The sequence below is a fragment of the Cyphomyrmex costatus genome, unplaced genomic scaffold (assembly GCF_001594065.2).
Source record: "Cyphomyrmex costatus isolate MS0001 unplaced genomic scaffold, Ccosl1.0 scaffold18, whole genome shotgun sequence".
Taxonomy (NCBI): Eukaryota; Metazoa; Arthropoda; class Insecta; order Hymenoptera; family Formicidae; genus Cyphomyrmex; species Cyphomyrmex costatus.
In genome coordinates this window covers 999,385-1,019,715 of record NW_017275824.1, presented here as the reverse complement: position 1 = coordinate 1,019,715, position 20,331 = coordinate 999,385, and the positions used below count along the sequence as shown (strand labels likewise).

Here is a 20,331-nt window from a genome sequence, read left to right as displayed (position 1 = left end):
TCTCTCTCTCTCTCTCTCTCTCTCTCTCTCTCTCTCTCTCTCTCTCTCTCTCTCTCTTTCTCGACACTCGCTTTTGTTTAACTTTCGAGAGTTCGGGGTGAAGTATCGATCAATTTCGAACGCGTGGAGTTCATCACGCCATATCGTTTCTGTGTAGAATGGCTTTTCGGATGGTGAACGAAGCGACATGTCAACCGTCAGGAATGTGTTACTTTTTTGCCGTCGAGAAGTAGTGAAAGATATTCAAGAATATTTCACTCGCGCGTATGTCTTCCGACACGCTGACGATGGCCATTCTCTTTCGCAATATCGGGCTTTCTTACCGCATCGAAAACGATTCGAAAAAGAAACTTATGTGAAAATGCTCGTGAAGATACAGTCCACTGGCATAATTTTGCGCTTACTTTACAAGAGTATTCAATGCTATGTATTCAACTGCAGGTAGATACCCATGCCCCATAAAAACATACGATATCTTTGTACTGACGGATCTGGACATGGAGTTCATGGCCTCTTCTTGGAATCTCATTTTTTTTTTAAATATTTTGGTAGTAAAATATTATACATATTTTCAAATATTTCTAAAACTTTAATCACAATTTTAATGTTTCAAAAATATTTTTTAATTTACAAATCTTGATAAAAATACATATTCTATATATTATTATTTTTCTTTTATATCAATACAATTTTGAATAAAATGTTTTATGAATTATACATTTAAATGTTTTTTAACGTAATAATTTAAATAATAACTCAATATTCTATTTCTTTATATATTTTACTTTATAAAAAAGAGTTTGCTTGCGGAGAACCAATGGCTTCTCCTTTTTTTGAATCCGCCAATGCATCTTTGAGATATAAAACATTTACATTTAATCTATAGACTATTTCCAACGACATGCGAAGTTATGTTCTTAATTTGTAGTATGATAACTGTTATTCCTTTCCAGACTTTTTTCTAACGATGTTTGCACAATGCACAATCCGCTCGCGTAGTGTAGGCAACTTTGTTGGTGATTTGGGTTGGGCGAAAAAGAAAAACGTACACTTACTAAGTCCACTCGTACATCTCTTGTCGACGGAATGAGTACATATGTATGTATGTGTATATGTTGAATATATAAACTAACAATTTTCGGGCTGTGCGAACGCTCACCCGCGCAACTACCTATTATAACAATTCCGGCAAATCTCTACGTCACGTGCCGCAAGGCGGATTTAAGTGCATAATTCATTGTTACTGTAACGTCGCGCATCCAAGTGAATACAGTGCACTCTTGCGAACGGAGAAATTTCGCGTGATGCAATTCGAAGGATGTAAAGAGCGGAATTCGTAAATTCTAAAATTCTACCTTTCGAGTGCCTAACTATTGAATTTATTATTTAATGTGCATTACTTTTAATATGTGCCTCTCTTTATCTCCTTTTTCTGGCTATTTTATATTTTTTGAATCTATCTATGAGAAATTATAAATGAATGAGACATTCTATTTTTACGAGATACATTGATTAGTTAATATTCCATTTTTCTGTAAAATAAATTAATTTAAATTCTATCTGTTTTCATATTTATTAATCTTTTAAAATTAATTTAAATATATAAATTTTTTGTTTAAAATATTAAACGATATATGTAAATGAAATTAAAATCTCATTTAAATTAAATGAAGAATAAAATTTTTTTTTATTTATCTACAACTCTTTGACTTCTAAAATATTTTATTACTCGGTCGTGTCTAATATAAAAGCTTAATTTTATGAAAGAGTATTTTTGCTAGAAAAGTCAACTTCAAAATTGATTAAATAAGTATAGATTCTGTCAATATTATGTAATATTTTGCATATTCAGTTTCACGAACGCTTATGTGAAAATTATGATTTTTCTTCTTTTTTAGGCTTTTTTCAATTTCTATTTTTAATCTTTTTTATCATCTATTTTCTAACAACTCCCTGTATTATATGTGCATAATACGCGCGTATAGCAGCTATCGTATTTTAGCTCGGACATATTTTTTACTGCACTATATTTTTGCGAAAGTTATGGCACATTCCTCACTGTATTCTTGCGGAAGCGAAAAGGTACCACTGATTCTTCACTGGGAATATCATATCGCGCGAGTATATATTTTATTCGTCGTCGGTGCGTTCACAGTTTAGTTCACATTGCTGCCTTTATCGCGTCGTGAGACAAAGAAATTCGCCGGAAATTTCGAAACGACCACAGCTCGGGATGTAAGTACAATTCGTTATTAATGTAACGATAGCGTGTTCGGATCGAGCCAAGCTCGAGAAGGGAGAGGCTTATTCGCTTGGCGCACGATGAGTCTGAAGTTGTGCCCCGAGTTGGGAAATGAGACAGGGGTGAAATACTAGTTTCGGTAATGGTTTGTAAACTTATAGCTTGGTGAATCGAATTCGCGAGTAGGGAGTTGAATCTCTTCATGTCGTCGCGTGTTTATCGTAGATTCGCCTCGTAACTGTCTCTTTGGAAATTTAACCCTAAATCTGAGCTAAAATTTTACAAGTAGTATGCGTTAAAAATTACGGTATAAAAAAAAATATAAAATAAAAAATAAGAGAAATTTCCATTCTTTGAACGCAATTTTTAAAAAAAGTTTTGTTGTCGAATGAGATGTTTGTTCCAGAAACACAGGGATTACGTGCTGTGTTGGAACAGATGGTCCGATAAAATGTTTTGGCATGATCTTACTTTTTTGTACAAGCGATATGAAAACATATAAAATCCTGCCTTTTTAACGTGATATATTTATCCCGGATTTACAATATATTTATTTTATACGAAAAGCGAAAATGCTTTATAGCGAATAAAATATAATATTATGATCACACTTTTTTCGAGCTTTAATTTTCGATATTGTTATTACAGAAATATCGTTCATTACACTGCTAGTATAGAAAAGTGGTTATCGTCATTGGTATCAATGATTCTTATCGAGAGATCATTATCGATATAGCAACATTTCATAGATCTTTTAAATATCTTTTTTTATACGCTTCGTCTATCACATATTTAACTACATCGAGTATACACCGGCAACCACAGCGATCGATGGCATCGGAGACACGCTCTTGATTTACTGCCGTTCGCGTTTTACCGGCAGTTGAATGCTCCTTCGCTCTTCCACCTCCGGCTTCGTCCAACTTTTCGCGATGGAAGAATATCAATTTTGCGGCGGCATTGTTAGTGGGACGCGCGCCACGCCGTTTCCCGGAAAATCGACGGGAATAGTGCGGAAGTGAGCCTCGTAAAAGGCTAATCTGATTTACAGCGGAATCTCAATCTGAGAGGGGCTCGTAAAAGCTCCTTTCGGACTTTTATGCGCGCGTCGTGAGTGAGCCAACTTTTGATATTAAGGACATCCCTTAGCATGATTGCGAGCGAGAGAGGGAAGGAGAGAACTTTGTCCCAAAGTCTCAAACGCTTTTAAATACCCCGAACCTAATTGCGAGCGATCTCAAGGATGGCAATCGCCGCGCTCGTCGTTAAGTTAAACGCTTGGAGTTGGCCCAGAGTCCTTTTTAGAAAACCCTTTTTCCACCGAGATCCTGCTTTAACGATATATCCGAAGCGACCTTTCTTTTCTTCTCGTTTTTTGCGGTATGTCTCTGAAAAGGGATAAGCCGCACGTGAAAAGGGGGTGAAGAGGATGAAAGTAAGAGAAGACGATTGGCTTGCGTTGAAGAGCGAATTGCCCGATCGCAGTGAGCTTTGAGGGATTAGCTTCGAAGGAAGCTTCTGAGACATAATTAGTTCTTAGATTGATTAGTTACACGGTGATGTACGTAGTAGTGACATAATTAGGAATTTACCCTAGCCTTATAATTATAAACACAGATCATGTTTGTGTTTCTATTACGGTGAAATTTGTTTTACAATTTTCTAGGAGGTATAAAATAATTTATTTCTTTGTTGATTTCTCTATGAGAAATGCTCTTTAAAATCTCTCATCACATATCAATCTCTCAATTCTGAATTTATCTCTATTTAGATATTTCCTTTATTCTTGTATATGTAATCAAGTGATGAAAAAATATCATTAAAAATCACTTGCGTTTACAGCAACCTGATCTGTCTATCTTCTCGCATTTCCAATGTGTTAATTTCTAATGCGTTTATATTAATGCGATATTTCAATTTAAATAATGACAAGGTTTACTGACGTGTTTATATTGTTTATACATATTACTGCATAATTGGTTTTCCGATCCTATTAACACTGTAATGTAATGAAGCATCGGCGCATTAGTCTGCGGTGTTGTCGAAATTAACTTCCCTTAATTGACTTGGTATTGTCCTACCGCCAAACCCCGACCATCATCATTGGTGCTGAAGGCAACGAAACGGCTCTTGACTCTGGAGTTAACGAGCCCGTCTGACAACGACAGGAAAGGAAATTTCGAAAATTATTGACATAAATACTCATCTCTAATTCCGTGTTTCAACGCGAGGAAGAGATACGGAGGCGGATGTCGGTATCTCGGCCTTTATCGGGAGCAGTCATAGTTCGAAGAGGACGGCTAAAAAGGAGGGAAATGAAAACAGAGTAGACGGCGGCACACACTACTATACCGGAAAATAGGGCGTTCGCTCCTGAGATTTCGTTTACCGTGGCTGTCTGACATCTCTGGCGTTGTAATCTGACAGTATTACAGCCGCCGCGAAGAAGCATGCTTTTTTATTCTTTTTCCCCCTTTTATCTCTCTGCCTTTCTCTCTCACTCTCACCCTGTTTGAACTGCGTTACATCGCGGAGAAGTGGTTCTTGAGAAATGTGGCTGCAAAGTTTTTCCGGAACGTGCTGTTGAAATTAAGGGGATTTTTTTTAATTGCTCGTGAAAGCATCTCGAATGTAATGGCCACGCGGCTTTGTAATTCCATGGTAATGTAAACGTAGTCGGACGAAACGAGAAGTTGCATAGAGGATAAGCGACGGTATAATGAGTCCTTTATGCTACAAATAAATGTTTTTTTTTCCCGCGTTGGATAAGTGTAATAGCGTTTATATTACATTTATCTATTTGCGCGAAAAGACGTCTATTTTCCGATGTGATATTGTAATGTAATCACGTTGTAACACAACGATACTGTAACGGTAGACCTTATTGTTCGAGGAAAGAGTAAACTGTCGCAATACGATAACGTTATGTCACGTTCGCGACATAATATGAACAATCAATTAGTGTTGATCTTTTTATTCATAGGTAAATATACTAACGCGATAGTTTATAAATTAAATATGGTATATGTATATTCCAATGTGCGCACTCCAATTTGATAACTCTTAGAATGCAGTAAGCATTTTTATTGTAGCATTTTTATATTTTGTTTAGCTACATGTTGGTTTATCGATATTCAAAAACACCGCTTTTTCCATTAAATTCTATAAGTATGGTTTATTAGTAAACACAAAAGTTTAGTTGATAAACTCGAGATAGACGGGTCAAATATTGGAGGTACTGTAAAAGTTTTACTTGCGCCATGTTGTGATAAAATGAAGACAAAAAGGGAAAGGGAGGCGTATAAATCGAAACTAAAACCTGTTGAGCGTGGGATAACTTACAGTGCACGTCACTTTCTTTCTTGTAGGCGCTATTGATTTTATCGAAATAGCAAACTGGATAGTGTGTATTTGAAGCTTGTGTAATCACTTCGGGCGTAAAATTATGTGAACAACGTTTTACAAAATATTAAAATAATCGCAGCTTGTTTATGAAATAATTTACAATGTATGTTAAATTATGTATATGTAATATCAAAGATATTAAGAATATTCATATTATTTAATAATGCTTAGATTAATATTTAATTAGCATTTAATAATGTTAATGTTACAGTTATACTGTTTCTACAATATTTGTTCTATTCATTTGTTTTCGTGAAATGCATATTATATTTTTAAGTTTTTGCATAAATTACTGTGCAATATATTAAATAAAAAGTTTTAGTCCTATAATCAAATTTCAAGGAAATCTCTCAAGATATCAGCTGGTTTTAATTGTAGAATTCATTGCATTTTAACGTCTCTTATGACAAAGAGCTGCGAACAAAATTCAGAGCTTCATGAAAACTTGTGGTAAAATCGAACTTGTGGTAAAATCGAATGACCTTGCGTAAATTTGGTATCAGCTAAATAGTTTCTCTATGTATAATTTTAACCGAATGGGTCGATATATGATGTTCAATATTATTGCTGCAGCAGAATTAAGCGGAAGTAATAATGGTCTTCGTTTTTGTACAATTTTGGAGAAGTTTGCAAATTACAGATTCAAATCTTGTTTAGGAGCGTAAGATTGCGGCCGAAAGTCGAATACTATTCGCCTCGCTATTCGCCGTACAATCGGCGTCACTTCCGCTTATAGAGTTTTGTTTTCTCATAAGTGGACTCATGAGCTGTTTCTAGAGACTGACATTATATAAAAATATAAAATAATTTGAAGAATAAAAATTCAAATGAAAATTTTAATTTCATAATTTTATCGTATTTTATTGTATATCTAAAGTTTTCATATTGAACAATTCTTGTTTATGGCGCTCTTTCTCTGCTATTTATCTCACTAATCGAATTCGCGAAATACCCAAATCCGGTAGCGTCGAATGAACTCAAAACCACATCGTTCGCCGTAGTACGAAGTCGTACATCGCACGGACGTGTTAATGTGGTTTCGGAGCTTTTTACTGGTCAAACCGCGATGCGGAAGACCGACATTGCGCATAAGCTTTTAACATGCAGACTCTCGTTATAGTCTCGCTTCAAACAGATAGGCAGATAAATGGATCCGACGGCGGGGAAGAACAGGTGGATACATGAAAAGCACTTGAGCTTCTTCACGGGTAAAAGCTAGGCAGGTTTCGCGATCCTCGTAAACCTTGCAGTTTCGAAGCTTAATTTCGTCGGATAGTTTCGGCGGTCAGAATTCAACGATGACGTCCTCCGCTAGAGGGACTTTGCGAGTGAACGTCAGTAAGTGCTCGTAGATGGTTCTCTTTACCTCCTCCTTCTTCCCTTAAGCATCCATTCTGCTACTTGAAATTTCAGCGCGATTCTAGCGGCAATCCGAATTATACTCGCCACCGACTTAACTCGTCTTCAGTCAAGTGCACCGGAAGTAATTCGTCAGATAAATCTGACCGGATTTCTGGAAGAGATCTCTTTCGACTCAGGATTGCTGTCTCGCTACAAAAAGATATTCCTCTTTGCGATGGATATCGATATATATCGGAGATCTTTCGTTTATAAGACGACTATTTATCATCGATTGAGAAAGAGTGAATGCAGAAATAACAAAAAATTTTCACAGTATGGCAAACCTTGTTGGCACAAGAGGTACAGTCTGTCTAGTAAGAGCATGGCAGACTTATCTCAAAGAAAAATGGCTTATTAACCTTAAATTTATATTGATTGTATTTAGAAGGATTATGTTCAAAATACAATTATATTAATAAGGAGTCCAGTCACCAGCTGCGTCTATAATAGACTGGCACCTCCGAGGCATACTTTCCACTACAGTCTGTCTAGTAAGAGCTATTCTAGCTTCAAAATGTAGAAAAAAGTTCTTTCTATCATATTAGCATAGTCTAATCATAATAAGTCTCTGTGAAGTTAGCACCTCAATTTTAAAAATCGGAAATTTTAATAACAGTACTGCTTGCACCCGCAATAGTTCTAGAGTTCCTGATAGGTTTCATCAATAGTCGATTTAGGCCAAAAATTTTAAAAAATAAAAATATGTGGTATCATAATAGTCAGTTATTTAAATGACTTAATGCTGAAATTATGAAAGCTGTGCCAACAAGACCCGATCTCCCCGGTTTATATTTTATCGATTCGCAAAAGAATAAGATGGAAAAATTTATAGATAAATTTACGATATTTTAATGAAGGTTATTAAATCCCTATGATAATTTCTCTTTAAAATTTTTGTAAGTAAATCGGCTTTATCATCGTTAAAGAATTTGTTATTAAAGTACACGCTATTAGTGAGACAACCCGTGTACAGAGGAAAAACCTCCAGAGTGGTTTCCCTTGGGGAGACTACAGGCGGAGGATGTTTATTAGCGCGCTCTGCAGATTGCATCTCGTGGTAGTCTCGTGTTTATTTGTCTCAATTAATTTTTTGCAGTGCTTCATTATCCCGTAGTGAATGAATATTACCTTCCAGATTTACGCAAAATGTATAAAAACGGAGCTCTTTTTGCGAGCGTGTAACGTAATAGATTCATTTAGAATATGAGAGTATCCTGACTTTAACATTTTTATGAGTAGTGTACTTGTGTACTTTAAATTGCATGGTGAACGCATTTTTCTAAATGAACACATGGCACAGAAAAAATCACTAGTGTTACTGTAAAATTGCTTGATGTATAAAATTGTTGGCTAAATGTAAAGTCTTTCCTGACAGCGCAAGTATGTCATATTTTATGCCACATCCATTTTACGTATCCAAACCCGCTTTGTAACTATTGATGAAAATAATTCTGTGGAAATGCTTTTGATCTTTTATATAAAAACAAGTAGTTGTTCGTATAAGATTTCTTGTAAATTAAATTGATATAAATATATATGTATATAATACATATTTATGTGTTTGCCTCCAGAAGATCGCTCTTTAGATAAAAAAAGTCTCTCGGCTTTTTTAGTGGGAAGAGTCACGTCCTAAAATCTTATAGAATCGAATTGTTTTATTTTTTTTAAATAGCCACTTTGTTTCTACTGGCAGAATTACAATATGTGTACAAATTCAATGAAATATACACAGAGAAAACAATAGCTGAAGTGTCTAAAAATTTAGTTGAATGTAGATGTGAAAATACATTTTGTTCGACTGTTGAAATAATTTTATAGGACACTCACAGCTGCGATTATTAAAATATCAAAATTTTGTACAGCATTACTCTTCTTGGGTTTTATATGCAAATATTTTGATAGACTAACAAAGTTATTGTCAAATCTGTACCCAGCTGAATTTTTAGTAAAATATTTCAGTAAAATCATTCTTTCCATGTAACGCATTAGATAACAGGCGTGAACATACTTGTGAATTTGTAGAAACGTAATTACCCTTGTGTATTATACGAGTACGTGTACGAATTATATCTCGCCTCTCGGTTGCTGCGCGCACGCAAATAGAATTGCGATCGACGAAAAGACGGTCCCTTGGGGCTCTCCCGGTTCTCAAGTTTCCATCATCCACCCTTGCTGTAACTCGGATCACGAACTTTATCAGGTCAAAGATTTGTTTTATTCAGTGTCACGTAACTCGTCGTTTTCCTGCGTATTCCCACGCGGATTCCATAATCTGATTGGCAAGTTCCATTTCGAGCATACATAAAATAAATCCGTATGAACCTCCTCCCTTCCTCCCGTGTACCATTCGTGAAATATATGAGATGTTAAAGGCCATTTGCCAAAATCAGTGTATGCACTTTTAGATTCAATGATTCTAAATTTGTTATTTGTCATTTCGTCGTAATCGTTGAATGTTATGGGTCATATGTCATTTCTGGTACAATATTCGTGATATGTCAACAATATTTGTAAATGCCAGGCTTTGCGCTCCATATGTGTCGCGTGTCATATAGCATGTAGTAACTTTAAATCAATCGACAACGTCCCAGGCGCAGTGAATCAGCCGTTTGGTATAATTTCATTACGCGATCACGTCGTGGAACGCTGTGGTAGAAAATTCAACGGTTGAGATCAGTTGCATTTTCACGGTTGGAAAAGCTTCTTAAACGTCTCTCGGGGAAGATATGTAGCAGCTTCGCCGAAACGGACTTCCATTAATCTCGATCCTCGATAATAAGCAGATCCACGCCGTGAAGTACGCGAGCGGTCGGCGCGATATACGGGTCGGTCGACACGAGAAGAAAGTGCATAGACCACGAGTACGCTTCGTAGATTACTTGCTCCTGAACTTTAATTATCGAGCGTACCTTCGACGAGGATTAATTACTCGCGAGCTGACACGATTTCCTGTTAGATTTCACGCTTGCCGCATCATAATGCGTGGATGGATTAAAGAGAAAATTCTAAGATGAGGTAACGAAGAACAGGTAGTCAATTATCGCGGTAGTCACGAGGTGACCATCGCGAGAAAAGAGAAGAAGGAATCTAGGTGGATTATTATAATTTTATTGGTTTTTATTATTGCCTTTCTTCTTCGATAAGTATTAAAAGCTGTTAAAATAAAGACTAAAATTCCGATAAGCACGAAGAATTTAATATCTTCCGCACCAAATTTTCATAAAATAAAATGGAACCCGATATCGGGCTCTTATTCATTGATTCTCAATACTTTCGATAACAGTCCATTATTATTTCGAGAACAGGATCGTGATTGCGTTAGTTTCATGGCAGAAAATTGTAGAGACACGAGATAATTGAATTATACGGCTACACACTCTATTGCGTACCCGCGTATTTAGCCAGGAGGAAGAGAGCCACATAATGCAAAATTGAATCCTCGGTATTGGTGCAGTTATGAACTTTAGTTATTTCGGTTAAATACGATAATAATGAATTATCGATTCAACATTATAATGAACAGAACTCGACGATCACAGGAAATATATTTTAAATTAAATCTGAAATGAAAATCCTACATAATATTAAATTATTTATACACACATATATGTATATATATATTTATCTTTATGTATGTTACGTTACGATAATTATTCGCACAATGTTACATCAATTAAGTAACGAAATTTAACATTTGACAATTTCTTATTTCATCAGTAAGTTAAATAACAGTCAGTGCTTGTTTAGTGTTTGTAAGGAAAGATCAAATGTGAAAGATATAAATTGTGTCGCCAAAATCAAATAGTGGAAACAAGAAAGAGAGCCGTAAAAGCACAAGTAATTACGACTTATTTCAAGGGTTGGCTCGTTAATTACGACTCGGCGAATAATTAATTACGCACGGTCCGATTAGATACAAAACCGTACGTGGTTGTTGTGGCGAGTGTGCCTGAAAATTGCTGGCAAGACCGTATGGTACAATTAAAGCATTGTGCAGCGGGCACGAACAAGAATAAATACACACGAAGACACGTTTCTATGTGCGCGTTCTAGAGCGCGTACATAATTAGAGCACCCGTGAGGTTTTCGGTCGAGTCGTTAATGAACACGCGAAGACACTCTCAAACATCGTCGCTATTTTTATTTTTAAGTCGCTTTGATAAATGTTTACGTAAGAAATGGGGGGGGGGGAGGGGCGATTTAAGGAGTTTATAAATTAGGAAGATACTTTTTCCTTTCTTTTTTTCTCTCCCCCTTCTTTCGATCTTTTTCTGCATGTGCTAAATGAACTGCAAAAGTGAAGAGTTGAAAAGAATTATATATTCACGCTTTGAATTTTTACTCTAGAATTTAAATTTTAAAGAAAAAGATAAAGGAAAAAAACAATAATAGGAATGATGTATGCACTGCATGTTTAAAATACGTCACAAGTAAAATCGTATTATGTCACCGTGTTTTTCGACGCCTTCCTCCATTATCACATCTTTGTCTTATTGTCACAAAGAATTTTAAACACGTCGAAAGGCTGAATAAAGACTGCAGGTTATGTATATATTACAAAAAATACTTTAATAAGTATAGTCGAATAAATATGACAGAAAAATATGCAGGATGTGTGTATGATGTAACATAAACGTAAAATGCATGAGAGTATGTCATTTCGAGAGCTTTATTTATTCTTTTGATATAATTAGTTTTAAACTATAAAAGTTTAATTTTATTTAAGTTTGTTTACAGTTTATCATATAAATCTGACATCCGAATCTATCTAAAAAATAGAATAAATTACATATGTTTTATGGAATGAATTCTGTATAATATCAAAAATTTATGTTAATATGAGGTTTTTTTATTCATTACTTTAGTTTTTTAAAAAGTCTCATTATTCAATCATTTAAATTGTATGCGTAATGAATGAAAAATAATTTAATGATCAGTTAATTTAAGTAGTTAACTGAATGTTTAATTATCACAAAAATAATTTAAAGATCAGATAATTTAGGCAGTAAATTTAATGTTTAATTTTCACTTAACTATTCAGTTCTTCTCGGCCAACAGGAAACTTCGTAATTTGCGTATATATTATTAATGCAGTGGTTAATACTGCGCACGTGCATCCTGCGACGTTCCCGTTTTCTCGTGCCTCGGAATTTTGAAACCTAATTTAAAGGCGTTCCACAGGGATCGCCTTGCGGTCACTTTGTAGCCGGTCTTACAGCCACTACCAAAGCCGATCCTCTTTACCGCGTGAAAACTCTCCATGCGCAAATCTGAACGGCCGCGAACGAGTCTTTTGAAATTCACGGCTTGTCGGATCTAGTGTTGACTCATTTACAATGTGGCTGGCTAATGTCACCCAGTGACAGTCCGCATGCAGCGTGGCAACCGCACACTAATGTTAATCCGCATGCAGCTGACTCGCCCGCAATTCCAACGAATTACGACACGCTCGTTCCCCTAAGAAATTCCACCAGTTTATTCGCAACTGCCCCCTCGGCTGTTTCCACCTTTCGTGTCGTCCAGGACCAAAACCGACGAACGAAGTCCCGGCCACGGTGACTACTTCAAAATTACTCGAGACCGGCTGGAAATAACCTTTGAATTATTTAGTAGGAAATATTGTGGACACAGGACTGCGGAGGTCTCGGAGCTTTTCACGACCCTGTTCGCCCAAATGCAAACCGTCAGCTTGAATTTTCACACTCTTTGGGCAGCTCTCTGCTGCTATTGACGATACGCATCACTTTTATCCGCATAATTTTTATTTTAAAAGTACCCAAGTATTGTATTTAATTATATCGTAGAAATCTATATTTTACAGTTCTTATATTTTCTACATGTTGCTTTCGTTTGTTCGCTATTTATTTCTTAAGTGAAAGCATAAAATACAATGTATAATGTATAGAAAATGAACTAATCCAAGTCCTTTATTTCCTTCTTTTCTGTGAAATAAAAGATTCTGATGGGCTTTCTACAATGAGCCCATCGGTATAAGTAATTAGTAATAAGAGCAGAAATCAGGAACGAGTTGTAAGCGAGTCAGTAGTGTGTCATAATAAGTAATAATAAGTCAATTATTAGTAACTGCGTGGAAATAATCAAGTTCCATTTTTTTTACGATTTAAGAACTTAAGTTACATTATGATTGATCATTACATAGTGTATTGTTATTTGTCTTAAGAACTAGCACTCCTGATCTGCTGAAGTATTGTGACGTCACAATCTAATATGGTTTATTTTGAATGTAAGTTTTTTAAAATTTATGACTTATGTAAATTCTCACTTACCACTAGTATGATATGAATGATAGAAAACCTATATAATTGATTGTTTTTCTCATGTCTTATTAGATGTTATGCAAGAATCTGTGCTCCTGTCCTTACAATTAATCAAGCGTAACGATGTAAGAGCTATTGCGGATTTAGATAACGATATATTAATAAGAAAAACAAGAATTAATAGTATTTGTTCGATTTTTTAATAAAACATTTGTTGCGACACTGTTCTCGAATTTCGCAGATGTGTTCACGGATCTATGATGCACATAGTTACCAACACTTCGCGTGTTAGTCCAGTATGACTGATTTATAAGTACCTCTTACACAATCAATCGAGTGGAACGCCCTATTTGAAACTCTGCACGGAAGGGCCGACCTTGTTTCCATTTCTGAATTATGTATAGGAAAGTGCTGTATACACGTCATGAATGAAATATACGCCACCTGCAGCCAGACGTTCTATGACGATGTCGTTAATATTACCGGAGTTACTCGACTCACGCTAATTCAAATATCTCTTCATGCGACGTAGTTATATTTGTCAAACAGTATAGCACGATACACGATATCCGTTCGGCATGCGGTTTAATAAATATTTCACTGGGTATAAAAAGTATCGCGCTGAATTTTCCAAAAATAGCCTGTAATAGCGCTTAATAAAAGCTTTATTCTACCGAGGAATTTCGCAGCATTTAAGGTGGCTTGAAAGCTTTCTAAAAGCACTCAACCTAGCCTCGTTTAGTCAGATCTTCTTGCCGCGTATCTAAGTTCGCGATGTTAGAAGTGTTGATTCATAATTCGATGTGCTTCATTCGTCTCAATTTTAGCAGAATAGAAAAGTCTTTAGCGAAAGGAAGGGTCAGATAACGAAATTAATCACTGCCCGAAAATTAACAGAACGATAAACGATATGCGTTAGAAATATTAAATTCAATGTCATTTCAGATTAACGAGAGAGATGATATCACTGCAGACGCAAAGTGCAAACTCTGCTTAATTATCCGAAGCTTCTCTACGAGGCAAATCGAGATTAAGTGAACTCGATTAGACTGCTATTCTGATAATTTTATTATCCTGAAAATCGAGATGCTACGGTCACTACTCCGCAACCGTGAGATTGTGTAATTTCAGGTAATCTCGAATATTCGCGGATGAAGAAGAGCGAAACGATTTCGTAATTTTAGAAAGTAATTTCGGTTGCTAGAATATCGCGAGAAACTCTCAGCCGAGGCCGACGTCGTTCGATTAAAAGTTAAGTCCGCGAGTCTTAATTTGCGAAAGCGGCTCGAATCGCATTCCCCTTTGTTTTCGCGCGAATCATCAGCCGAAAGAGTTCGGTTTTCCGGCAGCGATTTTCGTCGCGCGCAATTGTTAACAATGAGTTCACCGACGGAGTTCCGGCATTCTCTTCGACCTTTCCTCCGGGAACTTCAGACAAAACCAATATCTCTCACACGGTGACAAATGTCATTGCGGGTTCTCCAACACTTTCTACCAACCCGCGGATTTTACCCGAAGTTCGAGACCAACGAAGACAGAAGTTCTGTCCGACGAGAGCAAGATTGTTCGCACATGGTTCGCACATTCGTGACCCAGGAAAATGACCCGTGGTAAATAACGTCTTTCTTTTTGAGGGGAAGAGGTGTTCGAGTGCGAAGTATCAGTGGAATTTTATGGCGGGGAAAATCGTTTAATTTACACGGAATTCCACGGCGATTCACCGAAGAAATACATTTCAAGATCCGACGGTGATGAGACTGGTCGGGGCTGCAACTATTCAGGCGCAGATTTCGATCGCGACCTAATTTTTTACGCAGCTGTCTGACACGACTCCTCTTTTACGTTTTTCCGAGAATGTTCTCTTGATAATTTTCTCAGAGAAAAAGTATCGAGGTCATATCCAAAGTCTTCCGGTTAAATAGCCTGAACACGAGAACGTTTCTCGATATCAACCATGTTTGGTAAAAATTCGGATATCTTCGACAAAATTGATATTTTCTTTAAATCCTTGCTAATATGGATTTTTGCTGATTCGTTCCTCGGTCGCATCTATCTGATTTATTCTCAATCGAAATTATTTTCTTTGTTAAGATCTTAAAATCATCTATTTTGCCTATTATTTTTTAAATAAATAAGTATTTTTCTAGCTACTTTTACAAATTAAAAAATCCTTTTTTGTAAATTAAAATATAAACGGTAATGTAATTCAAACCGGTCGACTTTATATTAAGAACTTTGACATAAAAGAATTAAAAAATTACAATTTTGTTATCGGCTTCTGGCGTCGCGTCGACTCGTAGATAATAGTATTTGCTTTATATGTATACAAGTTTGATACTTTGTACGGATAAAATAATCTTAGTTTGTGAACTAGAGATTACATGAACAAACAGTATCCCCCCCCCGAATTTTTAGAATTAGATTTTAGATAAATAATATAAAAGATCAGTTAAAAAATGTGTATATGTGCGATATTGATGCAATAATAATGTGTAGTGATGTGTCAATGACACATATGTAATCGTATGTATATAAGTCTTGGATCGATAAAAGACGACTTTAGGAGATCCCCTTAAAAATGTAGTGAACCAACAGCTCGGAAATTGTCGCAGATATATTTTTTTTTGTCAATTGAAATATCGAGGTAATAACGTTGATGTAATGATAAAGCTGGCGTTTGATGCAGATGTTTTAAATGTCGTATCGCTCACGACCTGAATCAAGGTCGATGCTCGTGCGAGTGGAAGTATGAGCTTAAATTGTTTTCCTATCGTGTCAAATTATCTGCCATCATACAATCGAATCTTTTGATACACCTTGATTATCCATTATTTCTGCGATGTAAATTTGCCAGAGAGAATTAAAAAAAAAAAGAAAGAAAAAAGGAAATGCAGCAACATGCAGAATCGTGAAAAATGGTAGCACGGTATATTCTAATGCAGATTCTTTAGCGTATTCTGGTACTTCGCGAACGGGCTATTCACTTCCTCTCGACGCGTAATTCCACTTCTCCAACGGCAACATGTTTATCGTGAGATGTATGCATTGTACAGCTGAAGGATATTCAGGAGTATGCAAAAGGAGCTTGGAGGTATTTTGGAGAGCTGCCCCTTCTTCCGGTCGCGCACTCCGCTATTCTTCAAATATGCATGTGAATGTAGAGTCATACTGCCATGGAAATGCAGGATATGAATCATTTAAGTTGTCAACCAGAAATTCAGCCAGCGAACCAAAGTAAAAATATCCTCTGTCAAAGCTTCTTCTTGCGGTAGCTTGTCGAGGGAAAAAGTGTAAAACGTTGAAAATGGAAATAACGCGACACGCCAGCTCGGCGTACGATCGAACACACCACCTCAAAGCGATTTCGTAGGATTCACGTCACGCACAGACGAGAAAACACCCTCTCTCGCCCGGCGATAATACCTAAACGCCACGTGCAATTAAATTGCGAACGTATTTTTCGCCACTGCAAACGTGTTTCGATCGTTAATCATTTCTGCATTATTGTATTACTACATTGTTCGACTGGGGTGGAGGGGAAGGAGGAGAGACTTAAAACAATGCTTTCCGAGAAGGGAGGAGTAATCAATCTTACTTTAGCTGGGAAGTACCGTGTATATTAGCTGGTCCGCTGCACACCCGGCGCGAAATTGAACTAATTGCAATTAATAACTCTACCCACAATAATAGATCCGAGCGTCGTCTCATCGTTATCCTCTTTCTATCTTCTGTGATTGCAGGCACCAGTTCTACCTGCATTCCCGTCTCGAGCTGGTCGAGAGTAAGCTGAAAGTCGCCGATTGGGGTTCCGTGGCTCGTCTGGTCGCCCTAATAGCGCAAGCCGATGGTGGTGATTACGATGCGCTGTCACCGCCGCACGCGCTCTACTCTCAATGCTGTCACATACAACCCGCGGAGCCATGCGAGCCGAAACCGCAAGACTTTCTGCTACGGATAGTGCAGCAACACAAGGAAATCAAAGTGCGTTAAGAGATATATTAATTATAACTTGACTATCATACGCTATCACACTTCCGAATCGGGAAGTTACACACACACATTGAAATTAAATAATTATTATACTTATTGGACGGAATGAAATAAACTATATTGCAAAAAAGACGTATCATTTTATTAATATGTAATGCAGAAAGTATTCTTATTAGATTGCTTTGCATAACACGAGCGAATTTTTTACTTTTAATAAATTTTACTACCGTCAATCTAACTTTACGTTCTCTTGTTTCCGGCGTTTAATAAATCTTTTTTATCTATTGTTCTATTTTTTTTTTAATTTCATGTTTCTGAATTTGTTATTTGAAATAGAACATGAATGATTGCGTTCAATAGAAAATACACAATATTCGTTGAACAGTTGCATTTGCAGAGAGATGCGATTTTATTATTTTTAGGGGATGGGAAAAGGGAGAGAAGAATTTTGACAACAATCTTTTTTTACAATTTGATAACTATGAATATTGCTATATGAATATGCGTCGTACAATATACATGAATAATAGAGATATATATGTGAATTTTCAGGGAATGAAAGCGTCGACCGCTGAATATTGGCTCTTGAAAGAGATATCAAACCTCGACGCATTCGGACAGGAAATGTTTCACAGTAAATTTGGATACAACGGAGTGTCTATGATCGGCGTTGGTCCGCACGGAATTACGGTCTACCGCAATCAGGACGAAGAGACGCAAAAGTGATTATGCATCAATATATATATTATTTATATTTTAACTATATATGTTTGAGATATGAACAAAAATTGATTTACGCAATCAAAGTAGTTACTCGACAAATTCTTTTAAGTTTTAGAAAAATAGCTAAGTTGATGAAATGCTTAAAACTTTGTAATACTGTAAACTATATTAAACATTTTTATCATAATAAATTTGGACACAGATTAAATAGAAAACTTAAACGTGAGCGCTCTTGTACATTGTTTAATCAATTCATCTAAGTAATATTGTCTCGTTAAGTTACATATTTATCAACGCGAAATCTCGGATCGACTGTAATGTTGCTTCTCGACGATAGGAGACGGCACGTACCGGCTGTGCTACACATTATACCATCCGCCGAGATAATCGTTGAACGGAACAGCTATTACTGAGAGAACTTCATTATCAATCCGTGTTTAATATAAAATGACAAAATTGTGTCTCTAATAAAATTCTTAAGTAAATAATATTAATGCATGGAAAATGCTCATGTGCGATAAGATCAATAGAGCCCTTCCAAGCTTTCGCCTCATCCATTATGCAGAAGGAAGATTAGCATCAAGATTTTACTTTATCTTTACCTCCATCGTGGTTCAATTTATTATACGATGTATTATGTATTGCGTTACAGCATACCGTATACAGCCATACAAAGCGCTACATCACAACGGCGGATGTTCCACTTGGTTTACCTCTCACTTGACGGCGAGGAGACATCACTGGACTTTAAATTAGACTCTAGCCAATCTGCCAGTGGACTTTACAGAGCAATCACTGAAAAACATGCGTTCTACAGCTGTGAGACAGTCAGGAGCGCGGTCACCGCACAATTTATCCGTGATTTAAAGGTATACCTCCTGCAACGAATTTCGTTTGATATTTGATTTATTTTTGGTTGGTTCCTTTTACGTGCTATCTCTTTTTCTTTTCATACAACTTGTTTTCCTATATAGACCTTTTTTCTTTTGATAAAACTCGTTTCCCTTTTATTTAAATTCAAATAATATAACTGAACGTTGTTACTTTCTTCCAGGGGACAATAATTTCCATTTTCAATGAGGACTCGACCCTAGGCAAGAAATACGTGTTTGATATACGCAGAACCTGCCGAGAGGTATATGATAATGCGCGGCGTGCGCTTTATTGCGAAGCGGCGACCATAGCTCTACCGGAGGAGAATGAGATCCTCGATAGGCATGCCTGTGGAGAGTGCGAGAATCCTAAATGCAAGGTGAGCGACGAATTCGTACCAATGAGCCATACTAATCGGAAGATTTGCCGTGCGCACTTGATACAAACGATCTCTACGATTTCAGGAATCTCGAGAATGTTTAGCGAGATTACTAGACGCTATGCTCTGCCGGATCTGCATGGACCGAAGTTTAGACACAGCCCTATTTCCCTGCGGACACGCTGTGGCTTGTTTGGACTGTGCTCGTCGCTGCGAGCGTTGCCCGTTATGCCGAGCCGACATCGATTACTGCCGGACGATATACCTCCCTATCGAGCTAACGCACATTGACAAGCACAATCCAAAACTGCTGTCGGAGACAATCGAGCCTGTATTCAGTAAGCCGCTGACAGACGAGATAAAAGACAAAAGAATTTTAGACACCGAGGCGTCGGTCAACAGTAATATTTGAGAACGTCGAGTCAGACTCGGCGCGTTTGAAAGATTCTTTAGAATTGTCACTTGCCGCGCAGAAAAGGTGTACTGAAATACGGGAGCGAAGCACTTTTCTATTTATTCGTTGAGCGACCGAGTCTTTTTGATGTTTATTTGTATTCTGCAACATCCAATCCTTGAAAATTTTATTTTGCTTAACGATTTTAATTACGTACAATTGTATATTTTATTATTATTTGATGTTATTTCTTTGTTTTGATTCTTAGTTTACCTGTTTAATTTTAAAAAATAATATTTATATTTGTAAGATTATACTATAATCACCTTTTTTTACAGAAATTTTATTGTTATCCCAATAGAAGAATGGTTAAATATCAATATTATATTGTTGCGATATTACTTTTATTTTATTATAAACTTTGAAATTATATATATAATTATGAAACATTAATTCTCTCATACAAAATCGCGTATCTTGACACCTCGGTGTTGCTCTCTTTCAGTAAAAATTAATTAAAACTATTAAGGAAAACTTTTCTTTGTTCTTAGACTAAAGAAATATGTTTTTCAAGAATAGTTAAGCTAATTTTTTAAAATGATTAACAAACAGGGTGAATAGTTTGAAAATACTGAAACTGAGAAAT

General features: G+C 36.4%; 1 protein-coding gene across 1 annotated transcript in view; it reads left to right on the top strand.

Annotated features, from left to right (window-relative positions):
- dnr1 (E3 ubiquitin-protein ligase defense repressor 1) overlaps positions 1 to 19,845 on the top strand; it is a 158,722-nt gene extending 138,877 nt beyond the window's left edge. Inside the window, exons 3-7 of the mRNA XM_018537653.1 lie at positions 17,067 to 17,307; positions 17,869 to 18,038; positions 18,692 to 18,908; positions 19,094 to 19,291; positions 19,377 to 19,845. Coding sequence (XP_018393155.1) covers positions 17,067 to 17,307; positions 17,869 to 18,038; positions 18,692 to 18,908; positions 19,094 to 19,291; positions 19,377 to 19,703 — 1,153 coding nt within the window. The 3' untranslated portion in view covers positions 19,704 to 19,845. The remainder of the gene's footprint in view (positions 1 to 17,066; positions 17,308 to 17,868; positions 18,039 to 18,691; positions 18,909 to 19,093; positions 19,292 to 19,376) is intronic.
- The last annotated feature ends 486 nt before the right edge of the window (positions 19,846 to 20,331 follow it).